General features: G+C 52.5%; 1 protein-coding gene across 4 annotated transcripts in view; it reads right to left on the reverse strand.

Moving 5' to 3' along the window:
* Nucleotides 1-9237: 9237 nt before the first annotated feature.
* ZNF516 (zinc finger protein 516) overlaps nt 9238-21386 on the reverse strand; it is a 97212-nt gene continuing 85063 nt past the window's right edge. For all 4 annotated transcript variants that reach the window (XM_064480446.1, XM_064480444.1, XM_064480445.1 and 1 more), the window contains exon 6: nt 9238-13358. In XM_064480446.1, coding sequence (XP_064336516.1) covers nt 13299-13358 — 60 coding nt within the window. In that variant the 3' untranslated portion in view covers nt 9238-13298. The remainder of the gene's footprint in view (nt 13359-21386) is intronic.

Raw genomic sequence — 21386 nt, forward strand, 5'->3', positions numbered from 1 at the left:
GTTGATGGTGATGGTGGCAGTGGTTGCCTGGCGGTGGTATGATACCATCAGAACCTCACTCTTGTCCTAGATATAATCCTTTCTGAAAAGATGGTCATGGAGAAGACAATATGGAGGGAGAGGAAGGATAAACCTACTCTAATAAGCCTGCAGATCCCTGAAAGATAAAGACACTTTAGCTTGGGACACAAACAACAACAAACGCACGCATATATATGTATACGAATGTAAGACACACGATGCTAAGTACCAGGAAGGAAACCAGAGCAGAAAGTGACTGGAGAAAGGAGCACGTCCCATTTCGACAAGACAGTGGGGAAGGTGGTCTGAGAAGGGGCGCTGGAGCTGAGGGTGAGCGGGGGAGGGAAGCAGCCGGGCAGAATGTAGGGAAGGGCGCCCCCAGAAGCCCGAGGGTTTCATCGAGGGGGGAGGACCCCACCACAACGAGCAGCCCCTCCCGGGCGCAGACAGCACCGCAGACGTGTGACTAGAATGTGGAAAGCAAACGTTACAGTGGGCTTTAGCACCATTTCCAAGCGGTGCCCAAAAATATTAGATATGAGTCTATCCCTGGACCAGAAATGGTTCCAGCTTGAGTGAAATGAACTGTATGTATAGGTGGACTCACTGTCCAGCTTTTATCTGGAAAAGTACTTGAATCTGAGGATCTGGAAAGACCTTATAAGTCAATCACCTACATTTGACACGTTAAGCGGTTTTCCAGAATCTTCCAATTGGTTTTAGTAAAGTAGGAAACCCCTTGGTGGTTTGGAGTCATTCCTGACAGACGTATGAGCGGGATCAGGGGAGGGGGCTGTATCCCTCGCCCTTTGCCCCGGGGAAACATGGCATCCAGAGCCCTGGCTACCCACCCTACCCACCCCAGGCTCGGCCCCACCTCCTGACTCCCCTGCCCGGGGCTCTGACCTGTCCTCCAGGCCTTGCACAGCCACACTGCCCTGTCCTCTCTCCACGGGGCTTCCGGCCTCTTCCCTCATCCTATGAGAATGGATGAACTCTGGGCCTGGCCACCCCAGTCCCCCTTCCCTCACTTGGCTCTCCCCTGCTCCCCAGAGAGAGCCCCCGAGCTCAGGGCCAGAGATGCTGTGTGACGTTGAGGACTCACTTTCCATCCCCAGCCCCGTTCCCATGTCCCACGCAGACCACACGGACAGCCGCTGTCTGGTGCTCCTGAAACTCTGAGGATGCAAGGTCCCGGCCCCAGCCCCACCGTTTCAGTCAGCAGCACGCCCCACCCCCCTCCAAGCCCCCTGATATCCCCCAGGGCCCTGCACCTCGGAGGCCCCAGGCCTGGCTCTGCTCTGCTCAGGCCCCGAGAGGCAGGAAGTCCCCACAGCCCGGGTGTGTCCCCCTGCACCTGTCTGTCCTTCCTCCACACTCGGGACCGGGGCCCCCTGCCCGAGCTGCCCCGAGGCCCGAGGACAAGGTCTCTCATTTCCTCACCCCAAACGCTTCCCGGAGGCACCGTAATCCACTCCGCCAACAGCAAACCCAACGGCCTTTGGCAGCGAAAGTGAGGTCCCGCCTGCTCTGCACGACGCGGAGGCGGCCTTCGGGGACCCGCAGGCTCTGCCCCCTCCCTGCCGCCCGGCGGGCTGGGCCCCTCCAGCCCTTGTCCCCCTGCCCTTGGCCTGGATGTGCTGGTCACCCTCTGGCTGAGAGAATGTCCCCCAGAGGCCCTGCCGGCCTCCACAGCCTCTTCTTCACGTCTTGGCCTTTCTCTGTCTGCTGCACTCAGCTCCTGAGATTTGTGTATTTGTCCTCTGACCCTGGGGCGCACCCCAGAACGTAAAAGCCCTCGCGGGACGGCGCCCCGCATCCCGGGCGCCCGGACCCCGCGGGACCCCCACCCAGCAGGCGCTCACGTCTGGAACTGGGAAGGAGCGCCATCGCCGCCCGCCCCTGGCGCCGTCATTCGTCTTCACCTCGGCAGCCCCCTGGCCAGGCGGCGAGTCCAGTGCGGCATGCAGTAGGTGCTCAATACTTGTTTGCTGACGGACATAATGAATGGAGTGAGTGTGAAATCGGGTCGTTTTACATTTAAGTACGACCCCTCTCTGCCATCTAGTGGTGGGAGCGGGCAACTGCACGGGGACAGGCTTTGGAGAAGCAGTCGGGGACCCTGAACCTGGGAGGGTGCATGGGTCCTGGACAGTGGCACGTTCCCCTCCTCGCCTCCATCGTCCCGTCCTGTGGTAGAAGCCCTGACAATCCCTCTGTGGAGCCAAATCTTGCACGTTATTGGGAAAGGTGGGGGAAAAAGGGTGAAACCCCAGCAAAGCAAATGGTGCAAAGGAAAAGAAGTCCCAGTTAAAATGCGCGTTAAGCTCGCGGTGTCCCCCCCACCCCCGACCCCGGGGAAGACGATGCCAATATTCGTGGCTGCGTTTGATGCCCCAGGGGAAAATCTGCTTTGCTCTCGACTTGGCAGGGGTCAGCTCCGCAGAGAGCTTTGCAGGAAGAGAACCAGGGTCCACGTGTCCTTCGGAACCCTGCGCACAGCCGGGGGACGTACACGTGAACCGAGGCGCAGCGAGAGCGAGGAAGCGTGGAGCAGGAACGACCGAGGTGCGCAAGGCGGAACCCGAACGACAGTCACACTTCCGACCCGACGCTGTCACAGTGCAGCGGGACCAGGACGCTCCGTGAGCCCTGCGCGCGCCGGGCTCCCGCGCCGCCTGGCCCTCAGCTTCCCCCGCACACAGCAGGACGGCGGGCGCGTGGTCGCCGCGGGTTTTCCAGCCTCCAGGGCTGTGACGGTCTGACGTGAAGGTGAACTGAAGGCGGAGTCCTCGCCGAAGCCTGCGGGCGACTCCGGGTTGCGCTCGTGCTCCCCGGGGGCTTTCGGGGCCCGCGGGGCAGGAAGGTGGCCCGTGTCCTCCTGCCCGGCAGGCTCCGCACCACCGCCCGGGGCAGCCGTCAGGCGCTGCGCCGAGCGTGTGGGAGGGGGAGCAAAGCCCACGGCTTCCTGCGAATTTCCCCCCAAATAAGAGTGTCTCCTGTCCTCCGCAGCCTGACGTCAAAGGACGCCTGGCGTTTATGAAAACGCCGCTGGCGGATCATCACGGGAAGCGCCCGGCCCCGAGCAGAGTGCGTCCAGGAAACACCCACCCCTCCCACCATAGCAGGGAGCCCCCTGAGCCCCAATTCCCTCTCCCCTGGAACCGTGACTCCACTTTCCCGCCCCAGATAAAGAAAGAACGAAAGCTGTGTCTTTGGAGTTGTCCCCATTGCAGAATGACCAGGAGACACTGGAAGCGGCTCCCTTAACTAACAAGCCCCAGCCAGAGCCGGATCACTTGCCGGGTGAAACGCTTAGAACCCAGTTAACGGCCTCCCTCAACAGGTCTGTCAGGAGCAGGTGGCAGACGGCATCCCAGCAGACGCACCTGAAAGCCGGCTGGAGGACTCTCACCGGATCTGGACCCTGGCTTGTTCGCCTGATTTTATTAAATGATTCCTGCCTGCAGAGAATACAGCTAGCTCTTCTTTAATCACTGTTGGATAAGGCTAATAATTTAAAAAAAAAAAAAACCATTCTATTTCATCACGAGTATGATGAGCTTGTTTTGCAGAAACACAGCATCTCTGCCTACAGACAACTCAGAGCTCAGTGGGAGAAGCAGGGGGTTGGTTTACTTACAGACACTGTGCTCAGTGCCCAGCAGGGATGCCCAAGGCGCTGGGGAATTTAGAGAAGAGGCAGGTGCCCACCTGGGGTCGGGTGGGAGGTGCAGGTAGGGCCAGCAAAGGTTTTTGGGGGTGAGGGGAGAGGTCTCCTTGACTAGAGTCTTGAAGGAAGACAAAGCAGTTAAGCCAGAGCAAGACCCCTTCAGAAATACACTTGTTTGCGGAGTGTGACGATTCGCACGGCATGGGAAGGAAGTCAGCATTTTTCAAAAAATAACAGAAAATTCCGAAGACTCCAATCAAGGGAGTGGAAAGATCTGACATGTAATCCAGAAAACTCCTGTGGCCACAGAAGGGCAGTGCGTTGGAAGGGGTGTCGTCCGAGGCAGAACGACCACTGTGGACATCCCAGGGCTCAAAGGGGACGCGGAGGCGGGAGCGGTGGGTGAGGGGAGGGGCCAGATCCTGACCGTGGAATGGACAGGTGTGTGACTGAGAGAAGGAGAGGGCAGGACGACCTCCTTGTTTGTGGCCTGGATCACTCAACCAGTGGTTGGTTGTGACGCCATTTACTGAGACAGTCTCTGGAGCAAGACGGTGCAGGAAAACGCTCTCCAGGTGGGGTGCTCTCGCGGTGTTTCCCGCAGACCAGTCCAGCGCGCCGGGCGGAGCCTGTGGTCAAGGCTCCCGGAGTGTGAAGCCCACTTACTGCGGAGGGAGGGGACCCCTTGGTCCAGCCTTCTGTGGACATGCAAAGGAGAACGGAAGACCAAGAGACCCAGGGATGGAAAACATGCCAGGAGGGAGGCTGGGGGGGGGGGAGATTCCAGCGAAGGACCAAGGAACATAAGGAATGTGACATTCCTGTTATTGTGGTTTTTAAAACTACGTGACCCAGAGACGCGTACTGAAGCAGTCACTGTTGAAATGTCATGACGTCCAGGAAGCCCTTAAGTTACTCCACGTCAGAACAATCATGACAACAAAGTGAAACAGATCGACAATACTTGGCAAAATGCTGTCACTGTTGAATTTGGATGATGAATATGAGTGAGCGTGTATGTGAGTGTGGTTTTCCATTTTAAAAAGTTAGAATAAAATGTAGACTAGGTCCCACTATATACAACAAAGATAAACAACGCTTCCGCTGTAGAGCACAGGGAGCTATATTCAATGTCTTGCAGTGACTTACAACGAAAAAGAGTGTGAAAGGAATATGTGTGTGTAAACGTATGACTGAAACAGGATGCTGTGCACCAGAAATGGACACGACATTGTCAACTGACTATGCTTTAATAAAAAATAGGAAAAGAAAAAAAGATAGGAACCTTAGAAGAGAGAGAGAAAAATGTAGAATAGAAGGAGAAAATAATCGCAATCTGCAACTCTAAGGTCCTTGACAACCTCACCGTGAGATGGTTCGGTGAAGCAGGCGGTGGTCTTCAAAGCCGGGATGGGGGAATTGATCACGGACTACAGTTTTAGGAAGACTGACGCTAACAGACAGCTAGGATACGATAGGCAGAGAGGGACCGGACGACCGAAGGAAGGGTTTTACTGGCGGTGGTTTCAGGGAGGAGGATGTGTGGAGCACGAAGGGAAAAGTCAACAGAGAAGGAAAGACGGAATCTGGGCAAGACTGGCTAGCAGATGCGCGCACTCGGCATCCGACATCTGGGAGCTCACACGCAGGTCCGCAGAAATCGCAGTCAGTGTCTTTATCTCCGTGTGTGTTAGTTAAGTTACCTGAGGTCAACCAAGAGATGGTTTGATGCCTCTGAAACATGAGCTCAGAAACCCCAAACGCCTTGTTCTGACCTGGCGATGGCCCTCCGCCCACCTCTTGAAGATGAGCCATGGCACCTACACCATCTATCTTGCAGGTGGCTTCGGTGACCCCGGGAGGATGGAGGTCCCAGCGCTTTGGAAAGCAGTACCACATCCCATGAAGATGATCACTCGTCACTGAGCTACATGCAGGCCATCAAAGCAGGACAGAGCGGGGGGCTGGCGAGCCCCACACCCCCGGACACCAGTGGTGTGGCCACAAGTTACTGGCTGTGTCACTGTGGCTGTAGGCTCTGCCACCTTCTCTGATCTTCTAGTTTTTCACCTGCAACATGGAGCTAACTGTGCCTGCTGTGAAGAGTGCCGTGGGGCTTGAAGGAGATAAAACAGAGGAAAACGTCTCCGGCACGAGACTGTTGTCACTGCTGTTCTGGACTGACCCCAAGACTGGCAGGTGTGCCACCTACATCTAGACTAAGACACTTCACAGGACAAAACTGTGTGTCTGTCTTTCTTAACGCAAAGGTCTCACCTTTTCTGTCTCATGTTCAAGCCTCTCCTTGACCACCGACTGCCCACCGCTGGCTTTTCCCTCGTTCTTGAACTTAAGGGTGACAGACGCACACGGTAACTCAGGACGGATGCACAAAACCTACACAAAGCCAGCAGGATGGCTACTTTGTTGAGGCCACTGACACTAACGTCGTGGACCTCTTTGCCTGAAGCCTCACTTTGAGTTAACGTCACTGAGGAGTAATCAGCAGTGATCTCGGCCCCTATCCTCTGTCAGATCTGACAACTCAGAGCACGTTCTGAGTGCACCGGGGGGCAGCTCGCAGAACGCACTTCCTCAGGCTCTTCCTCCCTGAAACTCACGTGTCACTTTTCTCTCTCCTATCAAGATCTTCTCACAGATTATCCAAGTCAACTAAGGTTTGAGATCAGATGCAAATTTTGTTTTAAATCCAAAGTAATTATCCCCATCATTTTATCAAATAAAATTGTTTCCAAAATCTCAGGCAGGTGCCACCCGGCCCTGGTGACACTGGGCATTAGGTTGCTGTTATCAGCTCCTGGACCTCCCCCCACAGGTGGACCCCATCTGCCCTCCATCCACACCCCCAGAGCGTGTGTCCCTCTGACTTAGAACTTGAGTCAGCGTCCACCTTCCTCCTCCACCGGGACAGCACCAAGGGCTGGTTCTGTTTCCTTCTCTTTCTATCCCAGAACCAGGGCTGGATTTACCCGCGGCAGGCACCCGGAATTCGTGAAATGTATTTGTAATGGCAAAAACTTTCTGTGCAATTTCTACAATTTCAGAGACACCTGAAATCTTCTGGTCAGATGAGACTCACGTGTTCATCCGGCTCCAGCTTGCCTCTCGGTGCAAGGACCCAGGTACCAGTTCCCTCCGACGTCAACATCAAGCTTCTGCTCAACCTCTGCAGGGTCAGGGGCTATAAGGTCAAGGGCAGGTCCCTGTACTGCGGAACAGCCTGAGCCCCAGGGCAGGTCACCCTGCCTGGCAAGCCCTCCCCTGACTAGTCGCAGTTCTGTAATGCAAAACATCCAGAAGTTTCGACTTGCTGTTCCTCACAGCAGACCTCCAAATATCCCACGACTGCTCTCCCGTCTCGTGTGACAGTCTCCTTCTCTGAAAGAAACCCCCCCTTTCCATTTCTGTGACCTTGTCCTGGAAATGTTCTAGTCTGTCTTCACCACCCCTTAAATGTAATTCCCGGGACTGAACAGGACGCGAGGAGACTGGTGAGGCACAGAGTCACGTGGGAATGACATTGCCTGTGACCGCAGCACTGCCCCTCTGTGGACAAATCCCAGGACGATGAAAGGCGAGGTCCTGCCTGCTGTTACAAAGTGGGAACTGTTGGCAACCAAGTTAAGGGTTTACTCTGATGCCCTTCTCAGCAGATCTGACGTCCCATTAAGAGCGGACGTGGGATGGGATTCTTATGTCTTCTTTAGTTGAAAAGACAGAGAGCGAGCTAGTGTAGAGCACAGGGAACTACATTCAACACCTTGTAGTAGCTTATAATGAAAAAGAACATGAACAGGTGTGTATCTGCATAACTGAGTCACTATGCTGCCCACCAGGAATTAACACAATGTTGCCAACCGACTAGACTTTGGTGAAACAGAAAAGCCTGAAGTAATGAAATGTAACTTTTGTTTAGACATACTGACTTCTCTAAAAGAGAGAGCGCGCGTTCTCATTGCAATCTTCCCTGCCCTGCATCGCTCCTCTTCCCCAGAGGAGACACATGCTTCCCGCGCCCTGCAGGGCTCCCCGGCCTCGGAGTCGGCGCCGGCTGGTGCGTCAGTCAGTCAGCAGGGAGGAAGTCGGACACCCCGGGAACTCCTCACGCAGGCACAGGCCAGAGCACGTCACCTCTCCTTTCGATAACCGTGCTAATCTCCCGGAGGACACCTCACCTTGTACGGAGGTAAGATCGAGAACGTGGGCAGCACGATCAGAAATGCACCCGGTGTTTCCCAACAGCAAGATAGCGAGGGGGGAACAAAGGCGCCGACGTAAATGGACTGACTCGTGTGTGTGTGTGTGTGTGTGTGTGTGTGTGCACGCGCATGCGCGCGGCGTGGCCATGCCCAGTTCCCGCACCAGCAAGGTGCGTGGCCAGTCACAGACACAGCCAGTGTGGGGTCACCATCCGCTTCCCAGTCACCAAGGAGGACATCGGCACGTGGCAGGACAGCACATGCTCGGTCCTCGGTGACCGATGGGTGGACAGAGAGAAAGGACCGCTGCTCCCCGGAGGAATGCGCACGTTTAGCCGTAGCCCCCCCACACACCCACCCACCAGGACTAGGGAGGGTGTCTCTCTGGGGCTTGAACCTATGACCATCACATGCCCGTCACCTGGAGGGAGCTCCCCATGCCAGGCTGACACACACAGTGCACCACACCAAGGGTGCTATCAGCGTCTCAGAGGCTGGTGCTGTCACCTCCCCACGTCGGGCAGGATCAGCATCCTTCTTGTGCAAACCAGCCGCCCAGGAGGACAGAGGCTCCCAATAAATAAACCTTCCCCTGAGAAGCAAGCCACGATCACGTACGACCCTGCTTCCGCTTCCTGCCAATTGAGACACAATCATATCTTTTTCTTTGTTTGGGGAGGGGGCGTAATTTGGTTAGTTTGTTTGTTTACTTTCTCATGGAGGGACTGGGGACTGAACCCAGGACCTCGTGCACGCTAAGCACGCGCCCTGCGCCTGAGCTGTACCCTCCCCCCTCAGTTATATCCTTTAACTTTGAAACACATTATGGTTTAAAATTAAAATGTTGTTGGTGCCCCTGGGCCCCAAGCCTTGCCTCTGCTGTCCGCGCAGTAAACCACAGCGAATCTCAGCGCCGTCCCTCTGCAGGCTTTGATGCAATTATTTCATCTGATTCAAGATTCTTTTTACGTCCCTTCCTGGATGTCCCGTGTGACTTAACGTCGCAAGGGGAAGAACAGTGTGTGTGTCTGGCGCAGGGAAACGGGAAAGGTGCCGGGGAGGGGGGGGGATATGAGAAACACAAAGTCACCTTAAAAAAAAAAACAGTGTGTCTATCCTGGAGTCCATAAAACATCTGAAAAAGTACTCTGGCCATTTCAGCATCTTTTTCAATGTACTATGTTGTGAATCATCCAAAAACGCTTCTGTTACACAGAGCACTGACACTCGGGTTTGTGTTCAGCCAACAAAAATTTTAAAACCAGAGACCCCGACAGGCTGCCGAAGGACGTAAGCCACCTCCTGAAGCAGGGGACGAAGGTCTTACAAAGCGGAGAACTCCAAGACGTTTTTATTGATTTCAAATTCCAATAGAATGAGTATGTTTTATCTAAATAGTTTTATCACACAACTGAAACACTGAATTATTTTTTCAGAAATAGAGTTAAATACATCAATCTAGTTACAAATTCTAATATAAAGAGTACAAAATATAATGTTATAAATTGTATTTTAAAAAAGAAATACAAATTCTATGGTCTCTCGCATCTTACTGCCTCGAAGCATCGTTAGCAAGTTGAAGAATGAACATTTCCCCACGTGTGGGCCTCACACACACGCGCCACCGGGCACCTAAACTGTCACTCCCAGTCCTGGCCTGTGGTTTTTTCCTCTCCTTTTGCTTAGTGTATAGAATGTTCTGTGATTAGAACTCACTCAAGTTAAAAGCAGTAAAACCACATATGCCGCTTCAGACTCGTGGACGTTTTGCCAGTGGAAAAATGAAGTCAAACAAATGCAGTCCTGGTTCGTGATCCTTGGAACCTCTCGGGGCGGTAATTTGCCTGTTTTACAGATAGAAGATAAGGAAGGAGGATCTGGCCACGAAACCCCAGGGGTGCACAGTCCTGCCGGCAGGCAGAGAACCGCAGTCACTTCCTGTGGCCCAGGAGACAGACACCCATCCCGTGAGCTACACTTGAACTCTGGGCAGGTCCCCTGGGACCTGCCGCATCCCAGGCTACGTCCCAGAGGCGTGCCGAATTATTAGAGCTGTGTGCACACGGGCAGCACTGTGCAGCCTGTGACAGAGGGGCCGAATGTGACCCACAGGGCACAGTCGATGCCCCCTGACCTCACCCAAGGGCCACGTGTAACCCCCAAGCTGGCCCCGGAGGCACTTCAAGAAACGAGTGCCTTCCTTGGTTTAAAAAATAAGTCAGTCAGTGTTGGGGTAATCTCTTCAAGCCTTTAATACTTTCCAAAACCCAAAAGGTAAAATCCACTTGACATGAACACCTGCACTGCGTTGTGCCCCAGGTGAACCCCGCCCAGGGCAACGGCCCGCAGGCCGTCTAGGAACCAGGCAGGAGGGTGACGGGGCCGCTGCCGGCCGCCCAGGAAAGATGCCAAAAGTGGACTTTTCAGAGAACTGAAATGTTCATTCTTCAAGTTAAGGAACACGAGTGAGTGGTAACCTGAGGGACTCCTGTGAGCGCGTCGCTTGTGTTATCTGAGTTCAGCCACGAGGAAGAGGTGCGAGCGGGGGAGGAGGAGCGAGACCAGCAGCAGGAGAAAGTGCGGGAGCCGCGCGGAGGGGCCGCGGGGTGGACAACCAGACCCTTTACTGTCTAAGTGGCGTCTGACGCCAACACTGTAACGTCCTGTTACGAAACGAGGAAACAGCAGATCGGTAGAGGTAGTAGAGAGCGTAACAGTCAGGAGGCGACTCAGGAGAGGCCATGCGGAAGTCGTCACTGGGCGGGGAGAGAGCGGATCAGAACACATTGGCTAAATAAATAAGAAAACACAAATCATATTAAATACGATGGTCGAACTGACACCCACAAACCCATACAACACTGGCGCCCAGGGGAAGACAGGGGCCGGTCGGACCCCGAACGGCCCGTCTCGGAGGGCGCCGTTCCCGGGGGGCCCCGCCCCCGGCTGCTGGATTCAGGGAAAGCCTGGCTCTGCCCCCCGCGCGGCCTACGCAGGTCAGGTGTCCCCGCCGAGTCGGGCTGCTGCCCGGCCAGCCGGACCCCAGGAACACGTCCCCGTGCCCACGGGCCCCCGGGAAGGGGTCTCCCGGGATGACACCTGCACCCCCGCAGGCCAGCGGGCTCCTGCTGCCGCGTCTGAGACGGCAAAAATGCACAGGACTCCTCCGTGTCCCTCTGGGCACAGAATTCCTTTTAATAACTAAAACACAGAGAAACAGACAGACCGAACCACTGGCCCTCGTGCGTTCCCAAACCGTCTCCTTTCACATTCAGCCGAGAAAATAAAAGCCGGAAACCGCAGAAACAGTCACCGTGGGGAGACTCTCAAAATGATCGAACAGACGCCGACAGAACGGCGTTCTGACTTCTAAGGTGAACAGAGGAATGTGTCTCTGCAGCTTTGCTCAAAGCAACCTCACAGGCCAGTAAGTCGCAGCCACTGAGCAGTATCCACCGGACATTCCTAGATACACCGAGACAGCATCGCTCTGGAACACATCTGGCGTCGGAGTACCAGGAAAAAGTAAGTAAAAATTGTATATATACACACGCACGTATATGGATAAGTGCGTGTGTGTGTGTGTGTGTGTGTGTGTAAGCTAGACAGGTACATTGCATTGTTTGCATTTGTTGCAAGGTAACCTGAACAGTCAAGTAATTTAAATTCAGGAACAAGTAAAATCCAGAACCAAATATTAACTAAAAACAACAACAAAACAGTAACAACAATAATAATAATATAATTCAACAAATCATTAGAACAGGAAAACCACACTTTAGGGGGTGTGTGTGTGTGTATTTAAACAAGTCTTTGTATCAGAAGCCCATTTTCTACAAAAACTGCACTAATCTGTTATGGTATTAAGTAAACTGTCCCTCTCACCGGTATTAAAGGTTAGGATAATTTCTGTACATGTAAAATTATTGCTTCTTTGAAAAATATATCTCGCATGCTCGTTTTAATCCACTTCCTGCCTTTACAAAACTTCACAATTAAAAAAAACCTAGTAAAGCTTTTGCAAAAAATTTCACAGAACATCTTCATTCAAGGCAGCAGTAACTTTTTGATAATGCATAAAATCATATGTGCAAAAATCTGAAACTCTCAGAAACATTACCATCACACATAGTGTCACGGTAACAGGAAAAGAAAATATCTCTATCTGTGGAATACAATTTTAACTGCATACACTGCAAGGCTGAAGATCCTTTGTGACGGGCCTTAAGCCACCCCTCCACCACTAAAACTTGCACCTGTGTGACTGACGAAGAGGTATATGAAGCCGCCCCCACCCACGGGCCGGGGGGGCTCCATGCTCTGGGGACAAAGGGACTCGTCCCAGTGGAGGCCCCGGACCAAGACGACAAGACATTAACTTGCTGGGACTGATGGGGGTGGCAGGGAGGGAGGGAGGGAGCACAGGTGGCCCTGGAGCAGCAGGACCCTGGTGACCTGGCCCCCATCTGCTCCAGGATTCTCCTGCCGGGACCAAAGAGGGGGTCCAATGGGGGGCGGAATCAGTGGCTAGATAATTTGTTAAGACGGGCAGTCTTCCGTTGTAAGCAGTTTGCAGAATATAGCCCTGTTACCAAAAGGTCCTGAGAATAAACAAAGAAGCCTGCTTTTCTTAGTGTTCTGCTAGCTCTCTTTTCTGAAACAGAACCGAAGGCTCCCCTGGATGTGTCTCCGCTGCCGGACTCACCGCGCACACTCGGAGGGAGGTGCGGCGCATGGGAAATGCAACCAGCCCCAAGGGGACACGGACGTGGTGGGACCACGGGGCCCTGAGGGTCCCCCCACCCACCCTCTCCATCCAGCCCTCTTCCCCAGCGCCCCAGCGGCCGTCTTCGCGAGTGGGGCGCTCCTCAGCACCCACCGGCCAAGGAGGGGCTGCGCGCGAGGGCGCTGTCAACCTGACCCTCCACTCTGTGTGCTGATGTCACCCCCCGTCCTCTGAGCACTGGTGGCTTCTGTTACAGTGCTAAGCGGCTTCACTCTGTCCCATGCGCACGGGAACCTTTTCCAGTGTCTCAAACTTGTCTTGAACAAGATAGATGCCTTGTGCCCCTACCATGCCTGCCAATACCACTGTTCATTGTAAGAGAACACGGGACTGCAGTGGGTGAGCACGGGTGTGCATACAGACCACCTGCACGTAATTCTAGAGCAGAGCGTCTTCGTTGGGTTTTAAACGTGTGACAAGGACAGGCTCCCCCTCCAGTTTCCGCTCCAGCCCAGCGGCTCTCGGATCCGAGGTGTCTGGTGGGGAGTCCTCCAGGGGTTTCCACGGGGCGGTCAGGGTCGCGGTCGGGAGGCTGCCAGGGCGTCCATGGGGGGTCTGCTGACGCTGCCACAGGGCACGGGTACTTGCAAGTGTGTCTTTAGCTTCCCTTTCTGAGAGGCACTGTCTGGACGGTATCTGCATTAGAATGGTCTCTCCCCTGGGGGGGAAAAGAGAAAAAAAACCAGAAAAGCTCATTTCTGCCTTTGGGTTTCCAAGTGCAGTTTTCCAATTAATTTTCTTAGCAACAACCAAGAACAAAAACAATGACCTTCACAGAGCAACCAAGTCAGGTCGGCAGAGGCCCCTGACTGCTGTAACTCGCTGCACGCAAGCGGGGAGCAGGGCAGGTTTTAGGCGTGCCTTCCCACCTTCCCAAGGCAGCTTCAGAAAGTCACCCTGCTGATCTAGGGGATTATCAGTCTTCTCTGTTTCGCATATAAGAACGGCAAATAACTGTCTGAAGCAGCTCCGGAGAAAAGGTTAAAAAGATGCCAAGATGGGACCAGGCAAGGATTCAAAAAAGCGATGCTCTGTGGCACAAAGCGGGCTCACACGTGAACGACAGTTCCAGAACAGGCTGAACTGGGGGCCGCACAACCGAACAGTGCAGCCCTCACAGAGGTCTGCCAGAGCCCGAGAGCACCCCCACCGACTTCCACGAATAACCACCATGCGGGAAAAACAGAAGGAGTATTCTAAAATCAAGGGAACCGCAAGATTAAAATCAGAACAAACGTGAGCCGGCAGCTTTCAGAGAAGGCTCTCCGATGGCATTTGAAGCATCACTGTTTGAACAATGGAGTTTACCATCTGAGGACAAAACACCAGGGCAAGATTAATCTTACTTAACTGCATTAACCTTCAACTAAAGTCGCGACGAAGGAAAACCAACAGCTTGAAATTAACATGCGCACATGAAACGCAGCGAGCACGAGCACGTCAAATCCTAACTGGTTTCCAGTTCCGCCCGCAGGAACCCTAGGAATAAGTAGGGGGGAGGACTGGTTGACATAATGAATTAAGCGCTTCTCTTTAGTTAATAGTTTCAGAAACGCCTCTTTAATACAAGCGCGGCATTCACGCCGCCCACCAGCCGACACCCGGAGGAAATCAGGAAGACATTCAACACGTTTGACGCGGGGCTGGGGGGCGGGCGCAGTGGTGCCAACAGGCGTTTATTTCAAATGTAGGAAACAGGAACGGAATGAGAGGTGATAAAACTTCCTGAAGTAGATGGTGAATTTCCTGCAGTGAACGGTGAAGGATGTTTTGCATTTCTGCACGGTGACGTCATGCTGTGGAGAGCGTCATCGGCGTCGGGGCTCGTTCCGAACTGGTTCCAGATACAGGAGAGGCAAGAAAACAGCCTTTGTGTTGACGGACAGGGAGCCAGCAGTCACTGCAGCTGTCAGGTGAGCGGCCTTGAAAGTCTCCCGAACGTAACTGTGTGTAGCAAACAGACTTGCTGGGTGGGATTCCACAAATGGGCAAAGCACGTGTATGAACATGTGTGCTGAGTGTCTCTAGATCCCGCACACACGACGCAGACGCCAACCTCAGGGATCCCCCTGGATTCCCCTTCCTTTGGATTGAAAAACACAAACCAGGACTGGGAGGAGGAAAAAGGACCCTTCGAGAGGGCACAGGGTGATGGCCCTCTCCCCACAAAGGACTGAAGTCTCACACTGCAGGCTCAGAAAGTTTGAAGACTATTTATTTCAGAAGGACTGCAAAATCTGGCAAGCTGACTAACTCAGTGGTTAAATTTAGTCCATAAATCTGGAGGGGTAAATGTCTACTTCTTTATAAATGAAGAGGTGTGCTCAAATAGTATCTCATGTTGTTCTCACTCACTGATGCACTGGGACCAACCTCTTACTGCTCAACACTGCAGAACTACAGGGCTTTCAAGAAATGAATGAACCGACAACATAATGCCATTTGCAGCAACATGGATGTTCCTGGAGAATGTCATTCTAAGTGAAGTAAGCCAGAAAGAGAAAGAAAAATACCATATGAGATCGCTTATATGTGGAATCTAAAAAAAAAAGCTTAAATACAGAACAGAAACAGACTCATAGACATAGAATACAAACTTGTGGTTGCCAAGGGGGCAGTGGGCGGGAAGGGATAGACTGGGATTTCAAAATTGTGGAATAGATAAACAAGATTATACCGTACAGCACAGCGAAATATATACAAGATCTTATGGCAGCTCACAGAGAAAAAAATGTGACAATGAACATATGTATGCTCATGTAGAACTGAAAAATTGTGCTCTACACTGGAATTTGACACAACATTGTAAAATGATTACAAATCAATAAAAAATGTTAAAAAAAAAAAAAAGAAATGAATGAAATTCACCTGAGAAATCAGGCACCAGGGAAAGGCAGCTATGGAAGAAGGGAGTCACCGAAATACTTAAATTAAGTGGACGCGTGGTGTTCTGAGCACACAAGTGGTTTTCATTCTCCAACAAAGAAACAGTCGTCAGAGAACGAAGAGCTTTCGGAAAACCTGGCTTACCGTCTCCCCTGCCCTGCAACCTGTGGGCTTCTCGGTGAGGCCGAAAGAAGTACCGTCTTTAAGGCATTTCACGTTTCGGGGATGCACACTGACTTCGGGTGCCTGCCGAGGTCTACTTCTCCGCCTTCTGACTTCACAAGGGAAGGGAAGGCCTGGGCGCTCACGTGTGGGGGTCAGTGACACGCACACACAGACAGCCGCACCCCCGGGACACATGCGAGGCTCGGCCTCCAGAGGGAGGCCACCTGTGGAACGGCTGGTGTGACGCCGCACGCGCCAGGACAGACACGTGACGCCCGCCGACTAGGACCGCCCCAGCAAGCCCTCAGGGCTCACGTTATTACAGGTCATTCTGGATGAATCCCTAGTCAAATTCACGACTTTTCATGTTACGTTCTATGTAATGGAAACAGGGATACTGTGTTTCAAGATTTTGGTTTCAAGAGCATGAAATCGCTGAATTTTGGAATGTGGTCTGTGATACTGAGAATCTCAAAGTGATTCTGAAAACAGCTTACACACATACTCAAATACACCACCCCGGGATTTCTCCATCATCTGCATCAGTCTCTGCAGCTCAAAATGAGACAAATTAGGTCGCCATTTATTTTCTCATTTCCTGTTATTTTGATTAATGGAATTATTTCTGCAGCTGAACTATTTTAAAATAACACTTAGAATAATAAGAAATAAACTATTAATCACAGTCTAAATTTTGGCAAGGAAGCCAAACAAGTCTAAACACCAGATTTCACATTTCAGCACCAAGTCGGTCCGGTCTCTTAAATCCCTAAGCCAGGGGAATGGAGGCGGGGGGTTAATTTTCTTCTGGTTTCAGACATTATTTTATTTTCTAGCATTTAATAACAATGTGATGGAGGGGGGAGAAAAGCACAATTTCTCTACAACACTGAAGAAACCCGCTTATTTCTCTAACATACACAGCATACTGATACCCATCTTTGAGCATGCTGTTTTCAAAAAAATGTTCTTTCTAATGATGAATTTTGGTGATGACTTGAAATGAAACATTCAGGTGCGTGAAATCTGTGACAAAGCCCCTTGAGAACGACATACACATGAATTCCTCCTCTCCCCTGGAATTTTGCTGGGAATATTAGCTCCTCTGATGGTCAGAATTATCTTCCTAATACAGCCAGCAAGCAGTGGGGGGCCTTTACGCCCCAGGGCTGGAAGACGGAGCCCACAGCCAGAGAAACTGAGCTCGTGAAGGGGGTTCCTCACCCCCAGGGCTCAAACCCTTTTACGATAAATGCAAGAGAATGAGATGCCCACAGAGGAGACACCGTGCCCACGGACCACTGGATACCCTACGGTTTAGTCCAGGTCTTCACCATCCAATGACTCAGTGGGCTTTTCCGCTCAACCTACCAGAGGAAGAGTCGATAAAGAAACGGCTGCTCTGGGATCGCCTACCTCAATCACAATCCTGTAACACAGACAGGACTTAACCAGCCTTATGTATAGAAAAGAGACCGCAACCAAAAACACACTGAAAGGAGACACTCTGACTTCTCCTCAAGCAGGTCATTCTTTTTTTTTTAAAAAACAGCTTTATTGGTGTATGGTTCCTGCACAGTAAACTACACATATTTCAGATGTATAGTTTGGTGAATGTTGATAGATGTCTACACCCATGAAACCACCACCACAATCAAGATAGCTAACATTTCCATTACTCCCCAACAGGTGCAACTTCCAAACTCCCAATGTAGCCCTTCCCACTCCCTTGACCCCCTGGTAACCATACGTGTGTTCTCTGTGTCTGTGAGTCTGTTTCTGTTTTGTAGGTAAGTTCATTTGTGTCCTTTTTTTTAGATTTCACATACAAGTAATATCATATGGTATTTTTCTTTCTCTTTCTGGCTTACTTCACTTAGAATGATGATCTACAGGTCCATCCATATTGCTGCAAATGGCATGATTTTATCCTTTTTTATGGCTGAGTAGTATTCCACTCTACAAATACACCACAACCTCTTTATCCAGTCATCTGTCCATGGACACTCAGGTTGTTTCCATGTCTTGGCTGTTGTAAACAGTGCTGCTGTGAACATTGGGGTACGCGTGTCTTTTCGATTGTATTTTTCTCTGGGTATACGCCCGGGAGTGGGATAGCTGGATCATACGGTAAGTCTATTTTTAGTTTTTTGAGGAATTTCCATACTGTTTTCCATAATGGCTACACCAAACTGCATTCCCACCAGCAGTGCAGGAGGGTCCCCTTTTCTCCACACCCTTTCCAGCATTTTTCGTTTGTGGACTTTTGAATGATGGCCATTCTGACTGGTGTGAGGTGATACCTCATTGTCGTTTTGATTTGCATTTCTCTGACAATTAGTGGTGTTAGGTCATTGTGACCTAACTGAATTAAACCCGTTTCCGTGCACGTTCACAGGCCTCATGCCTGCTCAACTGTTCCACTGTGATATGGTATATTATAACGTCAGGATTATCCAACAGAAAATTCAGACATTAATACGGCAAAGTCAGGGCAGCGGCCAGGTGGCTGTGTGTGCCCACCGGCTCGGGGTCTTCTGAACGAGGGCAGCCAGCCAGGGAACGGCGTCTAGGCTGACACCACTGTCCTCAAACCAGCGGCTTTCCCGCCCGTCCTTGAAGGCACAACTAGACAACACCAGAGCGTTGACAAGCACACCACAGGTTCCAACAGGGCGGGAAGATACCGAGGAGGGGACGTGGCCACAACACTGGGTCCCCGAGCTCATCAACCACGAGCAGGTCCACACAGACATATACGTGGGTGTCCTGTGTTTACACACGTGTCCCCACACATACCGAGTCTCCCCCCGTTACTAAGGACAACTCCTCACTCTTAGAATAACTGACCACGGCCCGAATGGGCTCGGGCTCCAGGCTTGGTCCAACCCCCACCTGACTTTCCAGAGCAAGCATGGAAGGCGGTGAGGCTACTGTCATCACTGCACAGGTGAAGAAACCCAGGGAAGTTAACCTGCCGATGCTGAGGTCTAGGTCAGAGCCTTTCTTCTCAGGAACACAGCATCTTAATAATTCGCACCAGTGTCATCTCTCGGAGCAGAACAAGCTGATCTTGACTGAACTTCAATGTTGACAGCTATTAAATATGCATGTGTTCTTCTCCACTTCAAACCTACATATTCACCTGCCAAGAGGCATCTCCAACTTGACTTGAAGGTCACTTGGAACTGGTTTTGTCCAGGTCCTCCAGCCACGTTCCAGGTTCCAGGAACGGCTCCTCCCAAGACCTGGAGCCTTAAGCCAGAACCTGGGGTCCACCAGATTCTTTCCCTCCCTCACACCCTGAATCCAATACCCAAGTTTCGCCTCCTCCTGAACATCCCCACACCCGCCTGCTTGCCCCAGCCCCACCCCAGCTCCAGCCACCTCCAGCTCTCGCCGGGATTACCCCAGGCACCTCCAAAGTGGTGCTCAAGCAGCTGTCCAGGACCCTGCGATCCATCCCGACACAGTCTGACCTGACTCTTACACACACACACACACACACACACACACACACACACCCCAGGCTGGTGACGTCATTGCTGGCTCAGGGTCCCCACTGCCCTTGGGATGAAATTCACACATCTCAGCACCGGCACCGGACACCCAGGTCTCCCAGGCTTGTGTCCTGAGCTTCTGCCCACCTGCCTGGCTCTGCCTCCTCCAGCCTTGAACTTCCTACGGTTCTGCCCATGGAACAGCCTCCTTCCTCTCCGGGACAGGGCGGGGCTCTCTGCAGGGGGCTCTGCCCTCTGCCCCCCAGGCCCCGCCCAAGCGTGGGCTCCAACACAGCGCTGCACCTCTGCCCTGTTTCCTTGCCTAAACCACCCACTGGACCTCAAGAACCAGAAAAGCAAGGAAAATATTTACCTCGTCTCTCAATATCTTGATTATCTCCCCAGTATGACAGAGCCTGGCTCACAGGAGGCGCTCAGAAAAATACTGTTAGTAAGTTCATAAACGATTACTGGGAAAGTGAATTCCCAAATACTATTTCAGTTAGACAACTGAACGTGTGTTAGGTACATCTACAGAAGCCCATAAGCTTTAAGTGTTACATCAAATAATCTCTTCATGAATACCCAGTATTGCATGATTAAAAAAACACCCTTGATCCACAGCATCGAAGGCCCTCACAAAAAGAATGTGATTCAAATATTAACTAGTCAATGTTTTAAAGCACGTTAAACACGGAAAAGCATGTGGCTGCTAAGTAGGAGCCCCACCCCAGACACGAGCAGCCAGAGCCGTGCCGGGAGCCCACGCTGCGGCCTCCGTCTGCGGCAGCGGCTGTGAGCTCGGAGCCCAGCGCGGCCCGCGGGCCGAGCGCGACTCACCGCGACCGCACTGCTGCGGCTCCCGGTTACCCCGGCGGATGCGACTCTGTGGGACCCCTTCGACTCCCAGGTACATTAAAGGAAACAGAATTTCCTTCGAGAACCAGGACGCTCAGGGATTAATCAGCAAAGGCCACTTTCAATTCAGGAACTAAGACAAAAAGCGCTTCCCGAGGCCACAACCTCAAATTTGAACTTCAGCCAACGAGGTGCCATCGCAGCGGCGTGTAATTCAAATTCAGCTCAGTTCTGATGTCGCAGGTCCAACCACTGTCAGGCGACTCCAGGGAAGGACAGCTGGGCCACCGAGGCCCGGCCCCGGGAGCACATGGTGACGAGCCCGCCGTGCGGGGTCACCACGAGCTGAGACCAAGAGCCAGCTGGTAACAAGCATAAAAGAGCAGAACTTGGGTTTCGAGAGGCAGAGACTAAAGTATAAACACAGCTTTTCTCTTCCGGAATCAAGGGCGAGTAGCAACTGCGCTGCACTCCCCACACAGCTGTGAGCAACGCAGGAATCATTTCACACACAGCCTGAGCGACCTGCTTGGTTTCTCCATTAATGTGCAGCAAATGAACTGGTGTGTGTTCCTGAAGACCCTCACCGAGTTCTTCCCAGACCTGCCTGGGGCTTCCTGCCCCGTCAGCCACGCGTCCAGGAAAGCCACGTCCTGGGTGGCTGTGATGGGTGGCCTGTGTCTGCAGGACCACCCTGGACTGATCCCACCTGTAATCTCAGGAAGCAATTCTCCAATTACGGCCCGACCTGGCTGCTGATACGTCCCGCAAACACATCACAGTGACTCCGGCGAAGGGGGTTTATTCCTGTTCAGAAGGAGGGTGCAGCCTATTTGGAGTGGAGGCTACACGTGCTGGGAAATCTTTCCATTCAGCACTCAGTGAGATGTTCTTTCTTTCATACACTGTCACAGCATCATGAGACAACGTCACTCTGTCCTGAGAGGAAGGACTTCATTAAGGGAGAGACGTCACTCACCGAGGCCGGAACACAGGGCGGGGCGTCCTGCCGCGACCTATGAAGAGAAGGCTTTTCACAACAGGGAGAGTCTGAAAACTCGATGAAAAACAAAAACGAAGTCTCTCCGATCAGTTGGTGTCAGTCCCAAGGCCAGCTCAGCCAGGAGCTGGCAGCGGGCTCCGGGCAGAGCCTCTCAACTCTCCCAGAGACGCAGGCTGGCATTTCCGCAGGGACCTCCGTCACCGTCCTTGCCGCCAACAGCCGTGACTCCCACGCCCGTCCAGGCAAGATGTGCTGACGTGGCCCAGCCACCCAG

The sequence above is a fragment of the Camelus dromedarius genome, chromosome 28, assembly GCF_036321535.1.
Source record: "Camelus dromedarius isolate mCamDro1 chromosome 28, mCamDro1.pat, whole genome shotgun sequence".
NCBI lineage: Eukaryota > Metazoa > Chordata > Mammalia > Artiodactyla > Camelidae > Camelus > Camelus dromedarius.